This window comes from Phodopus roborovskii, unplaced genomic scaffold, assembly GCF_943737965.1.
Source record: "Phodopus roborovskii unplaced genomic scaffold, PHOROB, whole genome shotgun sequence".
Lineage (NCBI taxonomy): Eukaryota > Metazoa > Chordata > Mammalia > Rodentia > Cricetidae > Phodopus > Phodopus roborovskii.
Window position 1 is genome coordinate 265,485 of NW_026126571.1, and position 22,182 is coordinate 287,666.

The following is a 22,182-nucleotide window of genomic DNA, read 5'->3' on the forward strand; positions in this document are numbered from 1 at the left end:
GGGGGTACGGGGACCAGACAGCCACTCATCAGGCATGGGAAGGGGTTTTCCAGACTGTATTGGAGGCTTGTGAAAGGCTTCACTTAGAAAGGGTTCCTGGGAAAGAGACTGGGAAAGGGATCCCAGCTTTATGATGCACAATGGCTTGCAGGAGCTGTCTAACCTGCTTCAGTGCCTTCCCAAGAACCGGGAGCGTGAGTTGGGACTCAAGCCAGATTTGCCAGCACCAGTCCAGGGCCCCTTGATACCTGCCCATCATCCCTCCTACTTCAGCGTCCTGGCTCTGGGGCTGCCTTCTTCCTGTCACCCAGGCCACTTGCTTAACTTGTGCATGATTGGCATCTGGGGACACCTTAATTTTTTTAAGTGTTTTTTTGTTGTTGTTGTTTTGTTTTGTTGTTTTTTTTTTCTTCTTGCATCAGGGCAGGAGGACCTCCTTTGGGTAGTTTATTGGATACAGCCAGGTGAGACAGGCCCTAAGACTTGACTGTTCCCTACTTACTTGTGTCACTTTGTCTTTTAACTTGGGTAGTGACCATCCTCACCTGGAGTCACACTGAAGAGCTTGGCTGGAGTCTCCTTCATCTCTGCATCCCTAGCATCAAGCACAGTAGCCAGTCAGTACATGAGTACTGAGTGAGTGATGTGTAACCAGAGCCCCTGTAGTGACATCCTTGTACCTAGAGCTTTGGCTAATTTGGATGATGCCCAGGAATGTGAGGAAAGCATTACAAACAGTTTTATGTTTGCAGGGCATCCTGCCCAGCTGCTTTCTGAACGGTCACTAAGTAGCTTCCGATAGGAAAGAACACTTACTTTTCCCACTGCTTGCCAACACTGGCTTTGATAATTTTGAACTTTTTTTTTTCTAAATTTTGACTTCATTTATTTATTTTTTTTAATTTATTTTATTTTGTGATAGGAGTTCATGTTGCTGAGGCTGGTGTAGTAATAATATTGCTGTGGCATAGTTTGAGCTTGCATTGTTTTGATTTCTGGGGTACATTCCACTTTCCTTTCCTATGGGGATGGCATAGAGTACTGGACTAGGAGTCAGGCCCGCATCAGCCTCCTGGGTCCAGCTCCCTGTCTGGTGGTTGGGTTGTGTGGGGACAGGGTACTACATCAGTCATAGCTTCTAGTCTGGCTGGTTGATGGCAAGTATCATCTGGGGCACCAGGAAGGTATGAACAACAGAGCTGGCCCAACACCCTGGTGTAAAGCTCTGGATCTGTGCAAAAATGTCCTGTCTGGAGCTTGGTGCCAGGACTCTGGATCTCTTGTGAGGGAATCTGGTGGCATCTTTAAGTGGCCTGTGTCTGGAGACTCTCAAAGGCAGCTTGGTCCTCAGAGAGCTCTGTCCAAACATACCCCTTTGGGGGTTGATTTAGCTGTTTGGGTCCTGCAGCCCTCAGGCCTGCTGGACTATGGATATGGGGATCCAGCTCTTCCCCCCTGACCTCCCTGACCCCTGCTCTTTGCTTCCCTGACAGAGGATGTGTCTGTGAGTCCATCTGGCCACCTTGCTGCTTGCTGCTTATGTCTTTTGCAGGGATGGGGGTGGGGAGATGGGTGGGGGGGTTAGGGGTGAGGGAGTGGAGGCTGGGCCCTGGCCACACAGTAGCCCAGTGTCTGAGGCCCAAGGCCTCCAGGCTTGTTCTTTACAATGCTTTTGTTGTCCCCTTCCCTCCCATGGGTGGGTGGGGTACATGCGTGTGGGTCTGGGTGAGTTTTGTTTGTAAGCTGCCCCCTCTGTGTCCCCCAGCGCTGAGCTCATTGCCTGAGCTGCTGGAGCTGCTGGAAAGAGCCAGCCAGCTCAGAGGCCTGCGTGGGGGGTGCTGCCAACACCAATACAACGTGCACAGCCGCTACAATGTGCAATTGTGACCTTTGTGTAAACGCGGTCGGTCTGGGGCCCGCACGCTTATAAAAATAAAGCATTGGGAAGCACAGGGGGTGGGAACAAAAGAGGCTTTTTCGCTGGCTCTCTAATATGGTTTTATTTATCGGAACGCGCCCTCCTTCCCTTACTGGAACTGGGAGAGGTTCTCTGCCGAGCTTGGAGCTGATGGTATCACAGCCAGACGGTTTCATTAAACGCACAGACGCCGCCAGGCCTTGCCAGGGGCAGAAGGAAGAGGGCTCTGGGCCAGCCTACCAGGGCCTATGTGTGGATGAGGGAGTCCCATGCCAGGGAGGCACTCCCCCGGGGCATCTCTCTCTGTTAAGGGCATCCCATTGCCCTCTTCCAACCACAGAGTCAGGTTCAAAGCCAGCGTCACAGGGGATGCCCTCCATGACTCCCTACTGCCCCTCAGTTCCTGAACTAATAGGCTTGGCTCAGGTTCAGTGCCCACCAGCTAACCTAGTGTGGTTCTACCACAGGTGCCTGGGGCTTCTGACTATGTGGTAGATGCCGTCACCCTTACAGCTAGCTCTTGAGTGACTGTCACGATGATGAACCTTGCTGTTTCCTTAAGTGGAAGTCCTACTCTTACTTCACCTTCCCACCTCTTCTACAGCCATGCTGTGCCAGCCCCTCTTTTTGTCACCTCCTGTGCAGGGCTCTTGGCTTGTCTCTTTATGTCCAGAAACCTAGCCTGATTCCCTGGCTCCCCATCTCGGCCTGCTATTGTTTGGATGGTTCTACATTGTCTGAGGCCACTGGAGCTCCTTTGAGTCACATGGGAAGTTAATGGCTGTTCCAGGGCTGGCCTGGGGACTTGGCATTTGGGGTAGAGCTGGGTCCGAAGGCATCAGCTGTGTTAAGGCCCTATACTTGGTCTTCTTAGATATCCAGGGGACTTGGTATTTGGGATAGAGCTGGCCTGAAGGTACTAGCTGTTTTAAGGCCCTGTGTTTGGTCTTCTCAGCCATCCAGCTCAAGATGCCAGTGTCCTGTGTCCCAATTCTCCTGTCCATATGCCATAAGCACCTGTCATTTGGAATGAATGGGACCATAGCCTTAAACTGATAGGCTCTTAGGAGAAGATTGAGAACACCCTCCCTCAAGCACTCTGCTCCCAAATTATGTGCACACATTCTCTAGACCTTATACTTGTGTCCAAATGTTTCCCACAACACTGTCTGGAACCTGCTAGAAAGTCAAGGCAAGGACCCTACCCAACTCTGCTGCATCACATGTGCAAGAGATCTTTGAAAATATTCTAGGTGATTCCATGGTACCTTCACGTTTGTGGACCACTGTTCTGGAATCTGCTCCAATCATACCAACTTGCCTTTGGATGAGGCAGAGAAAATGACTGGTTGGGTCCTAGGCCATTGGGGCTGGCAGTCTTCACAAGAATGTTGAACCAGTGAAGAGCTCACACCATGCAGTGCCTGGCAGCTGTTGTCTCTGCATCCACCTAAGGCTGAGCCATCTCTGCCTGTACCAGTGCAGTAGCCTCATAACTGGTTCATGCTATCACTTGTGTATCTCTATGTGGCAACTGGAGTGAGCTGAAGAAGGGTACTAGTCATTTCCTACTGATGCTATCTCAGGGCTCCCAGAACCTAACACCCGTGCCTTACTTCCCGCTCCTCAAAGAATTCAGATCTCCCATAAACACACTTCCTGCTTTTTGTGTCAATTCTTTAGGCTCTCATTCAAATTGTCATTAGTTGCAGATATTTTACATTTTGCTCCAATTGTGTCCCCAGCTCCTAGTTCCCTGTCCCTAGTATGGTGTGAAGAAGACACTCAGGAGATACTTGTTGAATAAATGAATGGGCCACATAGGTACCTACTTTTTTTGGTACACTTTGCCCAGTGGCTAGATAGGAGTAGGAAAGGGAAGGTTTAAAGTTCCAGGCCAAGGTCAGGCTCCATCTCCATGTGGTTATGGCTGGCCTCAGAGATGGCACCTGGCCTGAATGTTATTATTCCAGAGTGGCAGCCATAACCATGCTCTGGCTTTGCGGCCCTGTGACTCCCGAACTGTCAGCTGAGTCGAGTCTTGTCTCCTTTCTCACCCACCCCACACAGATCCCTATGCCATTGTCTCCTTCCTGCATCAGAGCCAGAAGACGGTGGTGGAAAAGAACACCCTGAACCCCACCTGGGATCAAACCCTCATCTTCTATGAGATTGAGATCTTTGGTGAGCCAGCCAGTGTCGCCGAGCAGCCACCCAGCATTGTGGTGGAGCTGTATGACCACGACACCTATGTGAGTATGTCTATCTGCTCCCTTTCTTTGTTGCCCATTTCCAGGACCATAGGGAAAGCCATGCTTTGAGTGTCGGGGCCCCACTTAGCTACTTCTCCCCAAGGCTTGGCCTGGTGGCCTCCCTCCTCACTGCTCACTGAAATGGCTTTAGAGGAGTAAAAGATGGACCTCTGGCACCTGTACCATGACCCTTGGCAGGCATAACAAATCAAACTGAGGGAGGGGAGCAGATCCAGAAAGGGCACAGAGTTGTGGATTAAGGGTCTGGTTTTTCTCCATGTCTACCTTGTCCCTTCTCACCACAATTATTAATCAATTCTGTACCAGGCTGAGTGGCCTCTTGCTTGAGGTTTGCTGCCTAGTGGGAACTGAGACACCCAGCGTGTGAGAACCCTCTAGGTGAGACCATGTGGCCCTGTGGTCCAGGCAGGTCCTTTCCATGGTACTGTCCAACAGAATATCCTGTGGTGATGCTGTGCTTTCTGGTTGTGCTCACTGGGAAGGGAGCCACCAACTTCATGTGGGCCACACTTGAAATGCACTTGTACCAATGGAGAAACTGAGCTTTAAATTCTGTTTAAGAAACTGCAACAGAGTGTGTTGTGTATGTGGCTTAACTGGTGGAGTGCTTGCTTGGCGTGCACAAAGCCCTGGGTTTGATCCCTAGCACTGTATGAACTGGGCATCTAGGCATGGTGGTGCATGCCTGTAATCCCAGCATTTGGGAGGTAGAGGCAAGAGGATCAGGAGTTCAAGGTCCTTTTTGGCTACATGTCAAGTTTGAGGCCAGTCTGGGCTACTTGAGACCTTGCCTAAAAATAAAACAAAACAAAAACAAAAGTCTCCTGAACCTGAAGATGGCTTATGCTCCAGTATGAGACAGTACTGTGCAAAAAAATCAGGGGAAGTTGGGGTGAATACAAAAATCCTGAAACAGATGTGAGAGGGCGGCGTAGAAGGACACCCTAGAAAATATGGGGGCTACTGGAGGACAAGAAAGATGGCAGTGGAGCTGAAGGGTAGAGATCAGAAGTAAGTGAGACCACGCGGTACCAGATAAATCAACTGGTTAGAGAGGCCAGGTCTGGGCGGGGTACAGTGGCAACGAGGAAGGGTCGGAAGCTGTTTCCAGTAAGAGTTGCCATGACTACATGTCAGCAGCCAGGGGTAGGGAAGGTGATGCTCTGCAAGGTGCCCACCAGATGATGACAGAGGCTGACAGTGGGTCTGAGCTGGGAGTTCTAGAGGAAGCTGAGCTCAAGGACAGGGAGCAACTGGATGGAGTGTCATTGGGACCATGAAAGGAAGGAGGAGTGCAGGTCCTGGTGCTTGTGGGGCAGGAGGAGAAGGGAGGCAGGGGACGGGAGGTACTGGACTAGTGCCAAGCAAGCTGGTAGGTTCCCAGGCTGAGCCAGAGGACTTTGCAGGCCTGCTCACCCACACTCAGCCATGGTAACTCTTTCTAGAAATGTCTTCTGAGATGTGCCTTTCCCCTCCATCTCACCGCCACTTCCTGCTCAGGCCAGGTCATCTTTGACCTGTCCTTGCTAGCCAGCCAGAAACTCTCTTTCAGAAGAATCTCCTGGAAATGTTGCTTTAAGCTGCCCTTCTCATGTTTGCCAGGCAAGGGAGGCAAGGGAGAATGATGGCCTGTCCTGGGGTAGTGGTGGCTCCAAGGCTGAGCTGGAGTTGTGCCCATTGGGAATTTGCCACCCCCATCCTTCTGCAGAACTCAGAAGCTGAGGGGGCCACATATGGTCCCGAGAAGCTCTAGTCTCTTCCCAGTGCTGTGGCTGCTGTCTACTCTGAGTGATGATTCTGGATCGTTGCTCACAAGTGATGTGTGTGTGTGTGTGTGTGCGCGCGTGTGTGTGCGTGCGTGCGTGCGTGCATGTGTGTGTGTGTGTGTGTGTGTGTGTGTGTGTGTGTGTGTGTGTGTGTGTGTGTGTGCTGGAGCTGGTAGCCATTCCAGGATGGCTCATAGAAATGCTGAGACCTATCTGGGTGAGACCTGGCTTTGCCAAAAACCTTGTGAGCTATGGATGGCTGTCGGCTGTGACTAAGGTGAGGAGAGGAGGGCATGAATGTAGGCTGAGAAGAACTGGAGGTTGACCTGTCATGTGGACAGCAGGAGTGAAGGAGGAAGCCAGGTTCGAGACTTAGGAGGCGAAGACATCATTTTAGTAAGACTCACTTGGGTAAGCAAGATCACATTAGTTTTTTATCTGAAAAAATGGAGAAGTTAGGGGTGAAACAGTTAAGTGATATGAGGGTCCCTGACTTGTCAAACAACTGTTTCTCCCAGTCTGATGGACTCAGGGATGATTAAACAAAAGCATGGGGAGTACTAGTTGGATATACAGAAGGACTTTCACAACTTTTGTGGGAATTCCATCCCAGTGCAGTGAGGCTGCTTGTATCTTGTCCTCACAGTTCCTCCAAGAGGGCAGTGCCTGTCATTTCACACTAGGGGCTACCCTGACTTCTGGGGCCCTCTTCAGCCCCCGAAGTAGGATGCAGGCCTAGTTTCTTGGGGTGGAGTGGGGTGGGGGATGATGACATTGACTCTTCTTTTTCTACACTGGTCTAGGGTGCTGACGAGTTCATGGGTCGCTGTATCTGTCAGCCCAGCCTGGAACGAATGCCCCGACTGGCCTGGTTCCCTCTGACCAGAGGCAGCCAGCCTGCGGGTGAGCTGCTGGCAGCATTTGAGCTGATCCAGAGAGAGAAGGTAAGGCTGGCCACTGTCCAGGCCTGGGAGGCCCAGCTGGGGCCTGGCCAATGGTGGTGGGGCTGTCCATGTGCTGAATGCAGTTGGGACTAGAATGGCTCCTGAAGTCAGGCCTCCTATTGACACCCACATAGCCCATCCTTCCTGATCTCCAACTCCAGACACTCGCGGGCAGAATATTGGCTTCTGGATGACTGAGTCCTCTGGTCATTAGCAGCTTGTCTTCCCAGGTCATTTCCTGTCATGGTTTCCAGGAGCCTGTGTAGTTGGGGCAAGGGGCCTCAAGTGTGTGAATAGTAGGCTGTGCCATGGCCTAGCTCTGGACCTTACAACCAGGTGTTCTGAGTGCTGTCCTCGGACTTGCCATGGGTTCCACGTGAACCTTGTTTGCTAACTGCACCTTTGGCAGCTCTGGGTAAGATGTCTGGAGGACACAGCCTATGTCCCTTCAGCTTGGGACAGTCTGACCAATGGCCTGTTGCTACTTGACACAGTCTAAGGGAGTTGGCCCAGGGTAGAAATGAGGGGTCTGGGATGGGTGATGAGTAGGTGAACAACACCCTCTTTTCTCTACTCTAGCCAGCAATCCATCATATTCCTGGCTTTGAGGTAAGTCTTGTTTATGTGTTTCTCTCCAGTCCCTCTACTTTGCAGACCCCTCTAGGCTTAGGAAGGCAGCTAGCAAGCCCCCTCTTAGCCTACCTGAGGGCCAAGCAAGCTCCTTCAGGCACAAGATAGCTCAGTGTGGTCCTAGGGCCAGTGACCAAGGGCTGAAGTTCTCATTTTATTCAGTGGCTCCATAACCAACATAGGCACCACCTGCCTGATATGGCAAGTGGTTCCAAACTGCAAAGGCCCCAAAGCCATCCATCTGGGGGCTTTGGGTTGGGCTTGGCAGTAGATTCATTATCATGAATTTAACATTTATGGGAATGTGGTTTGACCACCACCTCTGGTGTGTGTGGGGGGTGCGATCCAGGCTTCCTAGGGTCTTCTAATACTGCCTAAGCTCTTGAACTTGCAGTCCAGTCTGAGGATCAGAAAGTGTGTTTGAAGCAGCCCAGTATTGTTAGAAATGTCAATTTCTGGGTCCACTTCCCTCCAGGCAGGCTGTGAGGGTGGAGGCCCAGTATTCTGGACTTCACCCACCCCCATGAACCTTTGGATGCCCAGGGGATTTCAGAATGTCAGCTAGCCCAATTGGCATGGCTCATTCCTCCCACGTGACCCCTTCTTCTCCTCTACTGGCAATGTTCCCTTGGTCCTCTTCCTGTCCCTCTCCCTCCTTTTCCTGGAGGTCCCAGAAGAAAACCCGCGTTGAGCTCCAGGCTTGTTTTCTTCCTTGTTCTGTTTTAGCTCAGGCTCAGGGAGAGCTGATTGGGCTGTGAGGAGGGATATACTGGGTCTGATGGTTGTAACCATACAAGCCCTTCCCATACCCTTTGCTCCTCCCCACCCTCCTCCTGCCAGTCTTCCCCCTTGTCCTGGTAGAACTGGGGCCCTCAGCTCTGATAGTCCTTGGGGTTCTATGTAGCTTTCTCTAGGCTCCTCAAGTGTACAACACAGTTCTATAGCTTTGCTTGAGGCCCAACTTCTTCCTGGGGCTGCTCCACAGGGTCCCAAGTCCCTCCTACCACTGGTCTGATGTTCTCTCTCCTGCCACTTCTGGAGAGGATCAGACTTTCTCACAATCCATTGTCCCTTCTTCATATGGGAGTACCTGAAGGGTGTATTGAAGGAGCAAGCATGCTCACCCTTGGTGGGAGGGCTTTCTGTGGGTGCCATCTCTATCCCGGCCAGTGCTTCTGGTTACTAATGGAGACCCTTTGCTCTCCTGGTTCTTCTTCTATCTCCTGGATGTGACCCATCCCAGATGCATGACACATCAAGGATACTGGATGAGGTAAGCTGAACCCAAGGATGGGGGAGGTGGCAGACCTGGAGGGAGGGAGCCTCCCAATCTCCTGCCACAGGGTGACTGGTCTGGATTTTAGTCTTTAGGCTCAGAGTGGAATCACAGCTGCCTGGGGCACGTCCTGGGAGGTCATTCTAGCTCCAGAGGCTTGATGCCCTTAGTAGTTTAGACATATACAGATCACTTGAATGGCAATACTGTTTTGTCTGGTTGAGTACCAGGTGGCATATTTTCAAGAATAAAATGTTTGGGCAGGTGCCAGAGTAGCCTAGGGAATCTTTCTGGTGGTGCAGGCACTGAAGAAGGTGGGAGGCACAGATCTTTGGTCCAAGGGGCCTAGGTGCAGGGTGAAGACGGATGGGACGGAGAGACCTGGGCAGAGGCCAAGCAGGAAAAGGCCATCCATGTCCTCTGTCAGGGAGTCAGGGACTCCCTGGGCTGGGTTGAGAGCGGATACCACTTGACATTTTCGGTGCAATTTGGACTTGAAGTGCAGGATCAATCAGGATGTGGGATTGTAGCCTGCCTCCCTTCCCTCACTTCCTTTCACTCCCAGGCAGAGGTAGGGGCCTGCCAGCTGCTGGCCCTCTTCGCGCCTGACAGGCGGCCTCCTGCTTCTGGCGGCCATGCGGAGAGACTGCCGATTTGGAAGGCAGCATAGAACCCTAGCCAAAACCCACAGCCTGTGATGAAGAGGACCCAGCCTAGGGATGAGTTATGACAGGCTCAGAATCCTTCATGACCGATATGTCATATGGAATAGTGACGACTCGGACTCAGTGTGAGGATGCCGCTGTGGCCTGGCTGCCATCAAGCAATCAAAGCTGCAGTTTGGGGCCAGACCCTGAAGGTTGAACATCAGGGCTGGCCAGGTCTCCTGCTGAGGCTTCCTGTGGTCAGCTGGGCCAGAGAACAGTGATCCTTGGGAGTTTTCTGGATACAGACAGAGCCAGCCCCGCAGGTTCAAAGGTTTGAGGACCAGGGAGATGACCTGTCCTATAAGATGACCTTGTGATTCCCCTCATCCCAGAGGCTGCCAGTGTAACCCTTGGCCCTGAGTTCAGCACACTTTCCCTGACTGAAGGCTGAGTCTCCTGCCAAGAACTTGGGGCTTACTCAGTTTTAAGGCTCTCCGGAGCCGAGAGAAGGCAGATCATTGTCCTTGCAGTTCTGCTCCTGCAGAAAGCCTGCTGACCCAGCAGAGGGTTTTCTTTTTTGTGTGTAGTGGCCCAGCACCTGCTTGTGTCCCCCGTTAACTTCTCCTGTGTTCCCAGTCCATTCTCTGTGCCCAGTCCCCTGGGAGCAGAGCAGGAGCATGGGTGTTGTAGGAGGTGCTCTCGTGCAGAGCACATAAGCTGTAAAGCCAGGTGTTAGAAGAGAGAATGGGGGAAGAGAATGGGAACGGGACAGTTGTGGTTGCGGTGCCTGCTGGAGCTGGGCCAGAAGGAACAGGAAGACAGTGTCTTGAGAGTGGTTAAGTCCAGGAGTACCCAACTGCTAGCATAGCTAGATGGAGAGCCATACATGCTCCCATGGTGCTGAAGGGCCTGTAAGTGGGGCATGGGGCTGACTGCCCATGAGAACGACTCCTGGAGCAGGACAGAGGATGGGTCCCTGGAAGTGGAGATGCTGAGCTAGACTTTGCAGCAAGGAAGTGGCAGTAAGGTTTTGGAGGCAGTGCCTTGGGCTGGAGACCCTGTGCTGGGTGCTTCTGTGTAGGGATATTGCAGTAGCAACAACAGCCTCTCGCGAAGGCTCTCTGCCATGGGAAAACTGCTCTGTGGGGCTCTAGGTGGGGGAAGCCAGGTTGCCTTGCTTTACAGCATGCAGAGAGTGGAGAGATGGCTGTGGTGCCTTTGGCCTTCGTCCTCTCTCTTTTTTGAGCTTTGTCTCATCACCCTCTGTGCCCTCCTTGGTCCATCTTCCTTCCCACCTCTTCTGAGCTCCTCCCGTTTTTTTTTTTTTTTTTTTTTTTTTTTTTTTAGTCTTGAGAACAAAGGCAGTTCAGGCTGCCAAGGGGAATGAGTTCAAAGAAACTGTAATTTTAGATTTCCTGAGAACTGGCGAGAATGCACGTGCAGTGCGCATGAGCATGTTGGTGAGGACACGCATGCGCACACACATGGCAGGCGAGGTGCTGGGGTTTTCTCACTAGTGGGGAATCTTAGAACAGGGAACATGTGTAGAGAAGACCTTCCCCAGAGCCTGGGGGATTTCTCTTCTCTTCTGCTCTGAGGTAAAGGATGCCCTGATAGAGGGCAGCATATGCTTCTTGGCTGCTTGTAATGTCAGCATGGTGGTCCAACTAGTCATCCTAGACACCTTCCCAAATCTAGGAGGTGGCATGATGTACAGATTACCCCAGGTTTGCTCCTGCACCCCAGCATCCACTAGAAGGAAACATTTGGTGTTTTGCAATCAGGAAAATAAGCCCAGTGCCCCCCATCCCTTTCCTCCTCCCCCAAGGCCTTAATTTGAAACACTATTTCCCTGGGAAGTGTAATTAGACCAGCATGTTGTTCCTAATGAGCTGGGTGGGGCCAACAGACAATGGAGCCTCCTGCTGCCTGCCTGCCCCCTGCTTGTTGCTCCCCAAGAAACCAGCATGTGTCCCCCTTGGGTAAGGTGGGGGTTTGGGGGCTACTGGGGACAGGGCAGTCAGTCCAGTTGGCTGCAGAGGGATGTCAACACCTGCACATCTGACAAGTGTACTGTCACCCAGGACTAGGCGCATATCTGGGGCTTCAGCTCTCTGTGCTGAACTGGCCATGGGGACATCTGGGCTGAGAAGAATCTAAGGATGTCTTCTACTAGAAACCCCTCAATTGTTCCTGGAGATCTGGGTCTGAATTGGCTTGATCAACACCCTGCTCACCTGTGAACCCCACTAGTAGGTGGTCCCAGCTTTGCTCTAGATTCAGAGCAGCCACAGGAGTTCAGTTAATGTGGCTATCCCTGATCAGGCTAATTGTCTTGTCCCCGGGGCCTGGAGTGGTCAGTCCCTGTCACTTGTGAGCCAGCCTATCAGACACCTTGACTGCCTTTGACATTTGCCCCCTTCCCTTTCCTAGCAGTGCAGATATGCTGTCCAGTTTTGATAAGGACAGCACCCATATTGCCCTAGAGGGACAGCTTTGGGCTACCTAGGTGGGCTGGACCAGAAGGAAATTGATGCTTAGGAGCTGGCAATATGGCTCAGGTTCACTTTTACCTCCTGAGATGAACAAAGGACAATTAGGTTCACTGGAACTGTGTGAAGTGTGTGTGTGTTTGTGTGTATGTGTGTTTGTGTGTGTGTGTGTGTGTGTGTGTGTGTGTGTGTGTTTTACAGGAGTTATTTGGGTTGAATAGATGTCAGAGGGCAGGGCTATAAGAAGTTTCTGGAGTGTTTGGGGGAATTGAGGGAGAGCTTGGCTTAGGCTCTAAAGACTGCCAAGTTCTGGAAGGCAGTGAAGGAGGCTGGTTCAGCAGTGAGCAGACACAGCTAGCAAGGACTCAGGGAGGACCCGAGGGTGATGGCGAGCAGATGGCAAGGAGCGCCCCTTCTTTACCCCCTCCTATCCCCCCTTATTCCTTCCCTTGCTCCAGTTACCTTTTCACACTCGTTGCTTATTAATTCGGAATTGCCGGTTACCTAGGGACAGAGGCAAACAGAGAAGTGGTGTAGGGTGATTGATGTGTCTTTTAGTGTGACTAAGGTCAGGGATGGACAGAGGCTATGGGGGCCACGGAGACATTGGAACAGAATGTACCTAGGGCACCAATGAAGAGTTAAATGACATACAGAGTCAAAGCAGGAAGTGGCCAGATGAAGAGGGACAGACTGCATTCCAGACAGATGGATGGTGAGTGCTGAGTCCCAAGGTTAAAGAGAACATAGTGCCTCCATTTGAAGAAGGGCGGGCATTGAGTGTATTCCAGATTTGGGATCCTGAAGGAGAAGTCATGTGGTGAGACAAGTCAGCAGTAGTTGGAAGAGGAGGAGTTTGGGGTCCTCTTCAGGCTTTGTAAGGGTCTCGGGTGCTGGGTCACTTGATTGACACACCCTGACTGCATGCCCACAGCGTGGAGTAGGTGTTGTTGAGGACGTGTGCAAAATCAGAAGCAAGGAGGACACTGAGCGGGTCATCTGGACAAGAGAAAGAAAACATGTGGATGGGAGGTGGGGAGGGGGAGGGGTAGCAAGAGACAGGAGAGAGATTTAGGGAAAGGACCACCAGTGTCTGATGATCAATCAGACATAGTGAGGAGGAGGAAGGGACCAAGGGTGGCACTGGTTGTAATAGTGGACGCTGGGGCCAATGTATGAGTCAGCACTTGAAGGGAGCAGGTTTGGGGGGAGGGAGGTGAATAAAAAATGCAGTCATTGACAAATAAGTGTGAGAGACAGTCAGGAGGCTTGGATGAAAGGAGTGGAACGATGGCAGGAATGGGGCGTAGGGCTCAGGAGGAACACAAGAAACAGAAAGCCTATGAGGTGAAGAAGATTGGCTTTGCAGAGCCGAGGGTGGCCTGGGCGGCGCATCCTTGAGAGGAGGAGGGAACCGAGCAACCAGGTAGAAGAGACACTGGGTTCAGCTGGCAGGTACTGACAAGGGGTGGAAGAAGCCAGACTCCACAGGTGGCCTTGGGCTGAATGTTGATGTGGGAGAGAAGTTTCCAGAGAAGAGGTGCCAGAGCAGGAGCAGAGGAGGATGGAGGCGGGGCAGACTCAGAGAAAGTGTGGAAAGACAGACAGGCAAGCGAGGACGAAGGACTGGAAGGATGGGGTGAGGTGGGGTTAAGAACAACCTAGCACTAAGGACTGGGTACAGTCACAGCTCTGTGCTGAGTTGTGTGGCACACACGGCGCTGCATTGTTCAAGGTCAAAGGACCAGGATGGTGTCTTGTGGGCTAGGCAGAGAAGCCCATCAAGAGAGGGAGCCGGAGGGACTGCAGCCAAATGGCATAGGGCAGGAATGCTGTGGGAGGCCTGGGGACACTGTGGTGGACAGAGGCAGGGTTGCCTCACACTGAGGAAGTGGCCCCTGGATGTCTACTAACCTCTGTCTCTGCTTCTCTCCCTCCTGCTTCCATTTGCCTGGGTCCACAGCTGTGTACTCCTGCCTTCTTCCTGCAGGGCCTCCTCCAGACGGTACTAGCTCTTCACCTGCTTGGGCTTCCTTGCCTCCATCCTACGCAGAGAGTGGGCCCCCACTGTGGAGAGTCTGGTTCTCAGGCCATACAGCAGACATCGTCACAGTGCTTAGGAGCGCTAGAAGGAGAAGGTGCAGCATAGGCAGCTTACAGCTAGCTGACAGGTTTTCTTTGGCGATTTCTTTGGCTGGGTGAGGAATATTGTTCTTTGGCCTCCTCATTTGTCAAAGCTTGGAGCCCAACACTTCCTGTTGCTACTACCACCAATACTTTGGTCCTACAGTGTGCTGGGCATTAGCCATGAGATGTTAGGAATATGCCACAGAGCTTGGCCCTTAAAATAGTCCACCTCTGCTGCATAGCCACCTGCAGCTGGGGGCAGATGTCATAGTGTGGCCCCAGGTTCTTTTAGCAGCCCAGCTTCTACAGTGTTTGCACAGGCTCTCTGGGGGCACCTGCCCTAGGCTCTGTGGTGGGTACAGCTCCCCTGTATGTGTACACTGAGGCAGCTGTCTGTTACCCCTCCTACATCATGTCACCCACTGTGGGCTAAGGGTAAACTAGCCAGTTTCTACCTGTGTCCTGGTGATGTAAGGGCAGTGATAAAGCCAATATTGTTCTGAGAGATGCTTCTGGCAGCCCAGGTCTCCTCAAGTGACCCCTAGAAGACCAATCTGAACACCAGTGGTAATAGCCATGGTGCCGACAACAATGGCATCCGTAATTACAATCACACCATTTATTAAGTGCCTTCGGGTGCCAGATACGCATCTTGTTCATCTTCTCATTTAATTCTCAGAGTGACTTTGTTCAGCGTCTTGTTATTCCTTCTTTATGAGGACACTGAGTCACTGGTGCTGAGTAATCTACCCAGGGCCACACAGCTAGGAAGTAACAGAGCTGGCATTAGAGTCCAGGGCTGTCTGGACCTGGACCTGAGGTCCTCACTGCTGGGGGTCAGGATGGTGTGCCAGCGTCAGCGGGCCCTGTTTCTGTGGCTGGTGTTTCTGTGAAATTTGATGTAGGTGGGAGGAAGCTGCTCGTTTTCTCTGCTCCTGCCGCTTGCTACCCATGTTAGCAATTGTCTGTCGGTATACCATTCTTTCGACGCAAGACTGATGGGGGATAAGTCAGGTGACTGCAATGCTTATTAAAGCACAGTCCGTTTGATAATAGTTAATCTTGGAAACATCAAGATTGCCATGTATGGATGTGTTGCCTGGGAGCCCTGCAAGGATGGTATATCCAAGGAAGTACAATTGCTAGTGTACCTGTATTTGTATTTATTATAAAGGTTTCCCACTAGGTGGCAGTGGAGCGTCTTGACCTAATAAACTTATTTAATTTCCTGACATGGAGTCAAAAGTCTTAAGAAAAGGGCATTTTACTTTAATTGCCCATAGTACTACGGAGTGTTTACTTGTTGCAGACTCTTCAAAGTATATGGCACAAGCTTCTTAGCTCTCATGCTAGGGACTGCCTGTAGATTAACTTTTCTGCTGACTAGAGCTGGTACCAAGAGGCTGAGTGACAGAAAGATGAGGTAACCTTTCTAACCTTGAGGATGGTAGAGCTAGTGTTCGCACCTAGAGCTGCCATGCTAGAAGCCCACAAACCTGAGACCACACCTCTTTCTATCGCCTTGCCCTACCCAACTCTTTTGGGAACCCCCTGAGCAGGTCAGCATCACCACATGCCACACTCTGCTCTGTGCTGGTGAGGGCGCCTCCTCTGGAGAGCTGATGATAGTGGCTTTATAGCCCATGTCTTGTCAGGACAGTGGCCACACATCCCTGTGTCTCTCTTCTTTGCTGTCTTCTTTCTGGCTTCCTATGAGCATGCTCTGTTCTTGCTGATGTGATAATAGGGTTGGGGTTTGGAGGGTGTCTGGTTAGAAACCAGGGCGAGTCTCAGCTGGTGGGCAGGAGAGCAAGCATGGAGGGAAGTGATTGAGAGACTGAAGTAGGTGGGCAGGAGGGTATGCATGCTCATGTCAGCATATGAGTGCATTCATGTGTGAGCACACACATATGTGCTGTAGAGGGGGAGACACGGGTGTTTCACTGGTGCTCTGGAGCTTGTGTTGTGGGAGGACAGCCTTGGCCTTATGTTAAGATGTGTGCATTTTGATCCTACACAGGACAGGGCTGCCCAGCTGAGGCTGACCCAGCACCCTAATTTTTCTTGCCTATTTGCCCACCTCAAGCTCTGTCCTCTGTTCTTGTGTCTCTCAATGCATGCCTTTGCTTTCTGCCTGCCTGTCCTTTCTAATCCCACTGCCTTGGCCTTCCTCCACTGTGGTGTTCTGCTTTGCTGTTCCCTGCAGACGGAGGACTCAGACTTGCCTTACCCACCACCCCAGAGGGAGGCCAACATCTACATGGTCCCCCAGAACATCAAGCCAGTCCTGCAGCGCACAGCCATCGAGGTAAGTCTGACTGTGGGGCAGGGGCTGCCAACCTGGCCTCCCTACTTCCTACTCCAGCCTGGCTCAGCTGTTCTCCCCTACCTCTGTACCCAGATCCTGGCCTGGGGCCTGAGGAACATGAAGAGCTATCAGATGGCCAGCATCTCTTCCCCCAGCCTCGTGGTGGAGTGTGGTGGCCAGACAGTGCAGTCCTGTGTCATCAGAAACCTTCGGAAGAACCCTAACTTTGATGTTTGCACCTTGTTCATGGAAGTGGTGAGCTCTGCCTCCCCATTGTTCCCTTACAGAGTGATCTCATGATCCCAGCAACCCTGGGGTTCAGCTCCAGTTCACAGAAGGGCCCAGGAGTGTGTGTGTGTGTGTGTGTGTGTGTGTGTGTGTGTGTGTGTGTGTGTGTGTCCTGTCATCTCTACAGCATCCCTGTCACATATGGATCTTTCCCTCCTACCTGATCCTGGCTCAGCAGAAGCCTCAGGAGTTATTCTCATTCTATTTCCTTTAGGGAAGGCTTTCTTTGCCAGGACCTCCTCCCAGGGACAGTCCAGGACTGACCTTCAGCCATTCCTCCCAAGTTTCCCTGCTGCTTCTACCTTAGCTTGAGCCCTGCAAAGAAACCTTCACCTTCTGGTCCCAGCTCCCCAGTTCTGGTTCCTCACTCCCCTGACCCCAGGCCGTCCGGCCCTCATCTGTCACTCAGGCCCATCTCACTCCCCAGCTCCCTATTCCTTAGGCCCAAACTTTCAGTCTCTGGCCTCCAACCCCCAGCCTCTCAGGCTTTAGCCATTGGCCTCCTAGTTTTCAGCTTTCAGCCTTCAGCTCTCCAGACCCTGGTCCCCAAGTCTTCAGTCTTGTAGCCCTTGGGTCCCCAACCATCAACACCCAGTCTCTGGCCCTTGGCTTTCCGGCCTTTGATACCCCAGCCACTGATCTCCCAGCCCCTGATCAGAGCCTTGAGTCCTCTACCTCCATTTCTTCAGCCTCCGATCCTTCAGTGTTCATCCTCAAGTCCTCAGTGTCCCAGCCTCTCAGTCCTTAGCCTTGCCTCCCAGTTCACAGCCCTAGCTTGCAACCCTTCCTGACAGCTACCAGCCCCTTGGCTCCCAGCCTCCAATCCCTCAGCCCTAGCTCTCAGAATTTGTAGCCTCATCTCTCAGCATCCCAGCCCTTGACCTACCAGCTCTCAGTCCCCATAGCCTCAAACCTGACCACCCATGCAATCCCAGTGCATGGTTTCCCAACCACTATCCTTACTGGTCTCCTAGCTTCTAACCTCACAGCCTGTACCCACATCCCTATAGATCTTAACCCCAGACCTCCTTTCCTCAGTAGTCCTCTGCCTTTGGCACTTGACTCCCAATTCCTGGCCTTCCAGTCCTTAGACTCAACCTCCACCCCTCAGCCCTCTAGACCAGTCCTCAGCCCCAAGCCCTCTCCAGCTCCCTGGGCTGCCTGGGTTCAGTGGCCGGTGTAAGTCAAGTCTGAGAAAAGGAAAATAGTTTGCGAGATGAAAGCACAATAGAAATTCCAGGCCCAGTGGCTGTCAACAGGAGCCTTCACTTGGCTCAGCTAAGACGCCACTGAAGGAGTGCATATAAATTATTTCAAGTTGTGTTCAAAGTGCTTTTGGGGGGGGTGGGAATCTGGGTCTGTAAGCCAACTCCTGAGTATCCACTTGGGGGGACTGTCTGTAAGAAATGTTGAGCTGCAGCCCGACTCCCCCATCATCCCCCAAGCAGTACAGACTCAGAGAAAATAGACTTGCTCAGACTTCAGGCTGACCTGGGTGTGACTGAAGGTAAAACTATGGGAAAGCCAGCCTCCACACATAGCAGCCAAGGGCAGACAGAAAGGTGTGGGGCCTCTGTGCCACTGGCTAGCACTCACTGCTAGCTATAATTTTGGATTTGGGGCTCTTGGGGACTGGGAGTGCCCCTTGGTCCTGCCTTGAGTGTCCTCCCTCACTCCATCCCCTGAGACTTCCCAGAAATGGGCTGAGGCCCATGTTTAGGGTGTCCCTCTTCTCCTTTCCCCAGATGTTGCCCAGAGAGGACCTCTACTGCCCCCCTATTGTGGTTAAGGTCATCGACAATCGTCAGTTTGGCCGTCGTCCAGTAGTGGGCCAGTGTACCATTCGCTCCCTGGAGAAATTCCTGTGCGACCTAAACTCAGCAGAAAGCCCATCCCCACAGGGTGGCCCAGGTAAGGAGGGAGAAGTAGCTTGCTGAGCTGCTCCAAAGGCTGGGTCTTTCCTTCCTCAGGTTGGCACATCTGAAACAAGTGATCCTATTTGTGGGTGGGAAGCATGGTGCAAAACTGGGGTGGTGGTGGAGGAAGAGCTGTGGAGGAAGAAAAATAGGAGGTGGAGAATGTGGGAAGGTTCAGGGGGATAGAGTCAGGAAAGGGGGTCTGGGGGCAGAGAGAAACACCTCTGCTAGGGTGTGAGGGATGGTGAGAGTGAGGATTCTGGTGACAGTCCCTTGGCTGAGTTCCTCATAGGAGTGGACTTGCTCTCCCTGCAGATGATGTGAGCTTACTCAGCCCTGGGGAGGATGTGCTTATTGACATTGACGACAAGGAACCTCTCATCCCTGTCCAGGTAGGATGAGTGAGGTTTCAGCTCCCTCCTGCCACACCCTGAGCTCCTCATCTCTTCTAGCTCCGCCCCTACCCTTCACTACCATATAGCCATTATATCTATCCCTCTATACCCCGGTGGCTGGATACTGCCTGATGGGAACTTTTAGTCTGATTGAAGATGGGTTGTGTAGTCCTTAGGATAAGATCTAAACTTTTTTTTCCTGGAAGCTTGTGGGGGGAAATAGGCCATCTACCTTGGGGCTACATGAAGGCTTTCCACCTGAGACCCCTCAGTGAAGAGGAGATGGGAGTGTCTCTTCTCTGATAGAAGATTGTTTCGTGATCTCATACTTGGCAGCTCTTTGGAGGTAGCTTAGAGAGAGCAGACTGTATTTAGGATTGTAGTATATCTTGCTTATCCCCCACCTTCAGGACCAGGAAGGGCAGATTTGGGGGAAGACCATTGCAACCTGCCAGTAGTCAGTCATTCTTTTCCGGGAATTCTGCAACCTAGGGCCTACTGGTGACCACAGGACATGTCAAGGCATATGGCTAAAATCCTATGGAAATTTTACCAAAGGGAGCACCATTCCTAACTTAGACCCTGGATGGGCTCTGTGTTCCATCCAGTACTTGCCCCAAGAGAAGTGGAGAAAGCTCTACCTACTGTGAACAATGGCCTGAAATTGCTCAGGCTGTCACTGTCCTCTGTGGCTGTGCATGCTGTTCCCCACACACTTGATGCTTTCAGTGTTCCTAGAGCTTCAGGCTACCTGAGGCAGAACCTCCCAGCCTGTTTGACAACATCCTATCCCCAGGCTGCAGTGAATAGATGGGGGTGGTGAGGTCAATGGTTGGACACAAGGATGGATAAACAAGTAACACTGAGCAAGGCTCTGTGCTCTTCAAGCCACTCATTAAATCTTAGCTTTGCACATAAGAGCAAACCTAAGTGCTGAGATGGCCTCAAGATCCTCAGAGCTCAGCTCCGAAGTGGTCCCTGGAAATACTGAGTGCCATTTTCTGCCACTTTCCCAATCTTCTATCTTCCTGCTACCTCTAAGGCAGGACCTCCAGTTTTTCTCCTGGAGCCATGCTGCTGCAGAGGCAGGGAGTCTTGCTCTATGGTTTCAGCAATGCTGAGAAGGTGACAGATTTCAGCCTCTAACACTCACCCAGGGTTCTGCCCCACCAGCCTGTCTGCTGAGACAACCTTTGCCTTTATTCTCTTGATCAGTTAATTATTTGAGACTCAGCTTAGGAATGCTTACCACTTCTCTGGCAGGATCTTGGCCACTGCATCAGCTCTAGGTCCTGCATGTGTCTCTGGGTCTCAGCATCTTCGTTGAACTAATTGCATGACAGCAACAAGGGTACCTTCCTTTTTATGTCCCCAATACCCAGCATAGGGACTGGCTTAGAGGAGGCATTCAATGATAATCCATATAGATAGGTGGGTGGGTGGATAAATGACTGGATGGATAGATGGATGGGTAGATAGATGGATAGATGGGTGAATAAATTAATGGATACATGAGCGGATGGGAGGTAGATGGCTGATGGATAAACAAATGGGTGGATGGGTGAGTGGATGAGTGGACAGACATGGATGGCTGTATAGATTTTTAAGTGGATGCATGGATAGGTAGGTTGATGGGTGGGTGGATGGATAGACAGGTAGATGAATGTGTAGATAGGTATATATGTATATATGCATGAAAGAATAGACAGATAATTTGTCCATTGTCTACATGGGTCTGAGGAAAAATGTTTCCTAGTAGAGAAACCTGAGTGGAAGTTTGAGATGGCTCTACAGTGTCGTTCAGTACAAGTTTGTGTTTTCTCTTTCTTGTTGGTCAGTATTTGTAGCTAAGTGAGTCCCAACCCCTGGCTTGTCCTCTCCCAGCTCCCCCCTCACAGGCCCCTCTGAGTTACAACTAAGTTCAAGGCTTCCCAGAGGGATTGCTGCCCTTTGTGTACTACCTTCAGTGTCCACAAGCTTGGATGAGGAGGGACCATTTTAGCCCTATTGGCTACAAGTGCAACCAGAGGTAGACAGTGAGGAGGCCCAGACTGGACAGACTCCTGGCCCTGACATGGGGAGCCCAGGGCTGGGCCTGAGCAAGAGGCAGAGCCAGAGATAGGAGTGGGCTCCATGTGAGCACATGGTCACTTTGACTGGAGCAGTGGGCAGAGAGGTGGGTGGCCAGGAGCTGGGCTGTTAGACATAAGCCACACAGGCAAGGCTGGCTTTGCCTAGGTTGGGAGATGGCGGGAGGAAGAGCAGGACAAGAGCAGGAGGAGAAAGAGAGATGGGCTTGTTTTGATGGGAGAGGCCTGGGTAGCATTCTTACTGAACATACCATCTGACAGAAACATACTGTCTTGGGGAGGTATTATGTATGTTTACAAGGTTGTGTGTGTGTGTGTATGTGTGTGTGTGTGTGTGTGTGTGTGTGTGTTGTGTGTTCCATGCAGGTTTTAGACTGGCAGCTAGGGGTATGGTGTATTTGCACACATAAGGAGTGTTTGTGTGTGTGTACATGTGGTGAGGTACTATGTATGTGGTAAGCTGCTGTATGCATGTGGTAAGGAGATATGTGTGGTAAAGAGCATGCATGTGGTGAGGTAGTATGTGTGTATATGTGGTAAGGTTGGTATGTGTGTGGCGAAGTGGTGTATGCATGTGGCAATGTGGTGTGTGTATGTGTGTGTGTGGTAAAGTAGTATGTATGTTTAAAGTAGGTATGTGTGGATATGTCAGTGGTGGGGTGTGTATGTATGTGGTAAGGTGCTGTGCATGAATGTAGGGTATGTGTATTACTGAGGACACAGCTGGCAGGTGGCATGGAGGAGCCTGAAAAAGTGGCGGGGATCTTCTCTCTCATGGTGGGCTGGGGTGTGGGCAGCTCTCAGGCTCAGGCTAATTTGGAGCCCACTGCTCCAGTTATAGTCTTGAGGCTGCCATAAAGGTGGAAACACAGTCCCAAAATTGGAGCAGCAAATTATGGCCACAGCCCAAAGGAGAGCGTGTAATTTCTGAAGCTGCACGGAGCTTTGGCGCTATGTTTAGCTGCATGTGCTCCTTTTGCTTTGGTGACCTGCCTGTCCCCCTCACCTTCTTTAAAAAGGGTCACTTTCAAAATAACAGTGAGGCCTCTGAGAGGTCAGAGCCATCTTTGGCCATGCAGGGGCTGCTGGAGGTACACACACCAGTCTATCCT

General features: G+C 51.6%; 1 protein-coding gene across 23 annotated transcripts in view; it reads left to right on the plus strand.

The window, feature by feature from the left end:
• The window catches only part of Dysf (dysferlin), a 183,464-nt gene that overhangs the window by 112,210 nt on the left and 49,072 nt on the right, over positions 1–22,182 (plus strand). For 15 of the 23 annotated variants that reach the window (XM_051203126.1, XM_051203122.1, XM_051203130.1 and 12 more), the window contains 8 exons: positions 3,989–4,170; positions 6,761–6,901; positions 7,481–7,510; positions 8,775–8,804; positions 16,280–16,381; positions 16,475–16,636; positions 18,415–18,580; positions 18,901–18,977. In XM_051203126.1, coding sequence (XP_051059083.1) covers positions 3,989–4,170; positions 6,761–6,901; positions 7,481–7,510; positions 8,775–8,804; positions 16,280–16,381; positions 16,475–16,636; positions 18,415–18,580; positions 18,901–18,977 — 890 coding nt within the window. Of the gene's footprint in view, positions 1–3,988; positions 4,171–6,760; positions 6,902–7,480; positions 7,511–8,774; positions 8,805–13,909; positions 13,952–16,279; positions 16,382–16,474; positions 16,637–18,414; positions 18,581–18,900; positions 18,978–22,182 lie in introns of all 23 variants that reach the window. The other 8 variants (XM_051203114.1, XM_051203124.1, XM_051203113.1 and 5 more) reach the window with 2 other exon arrangements.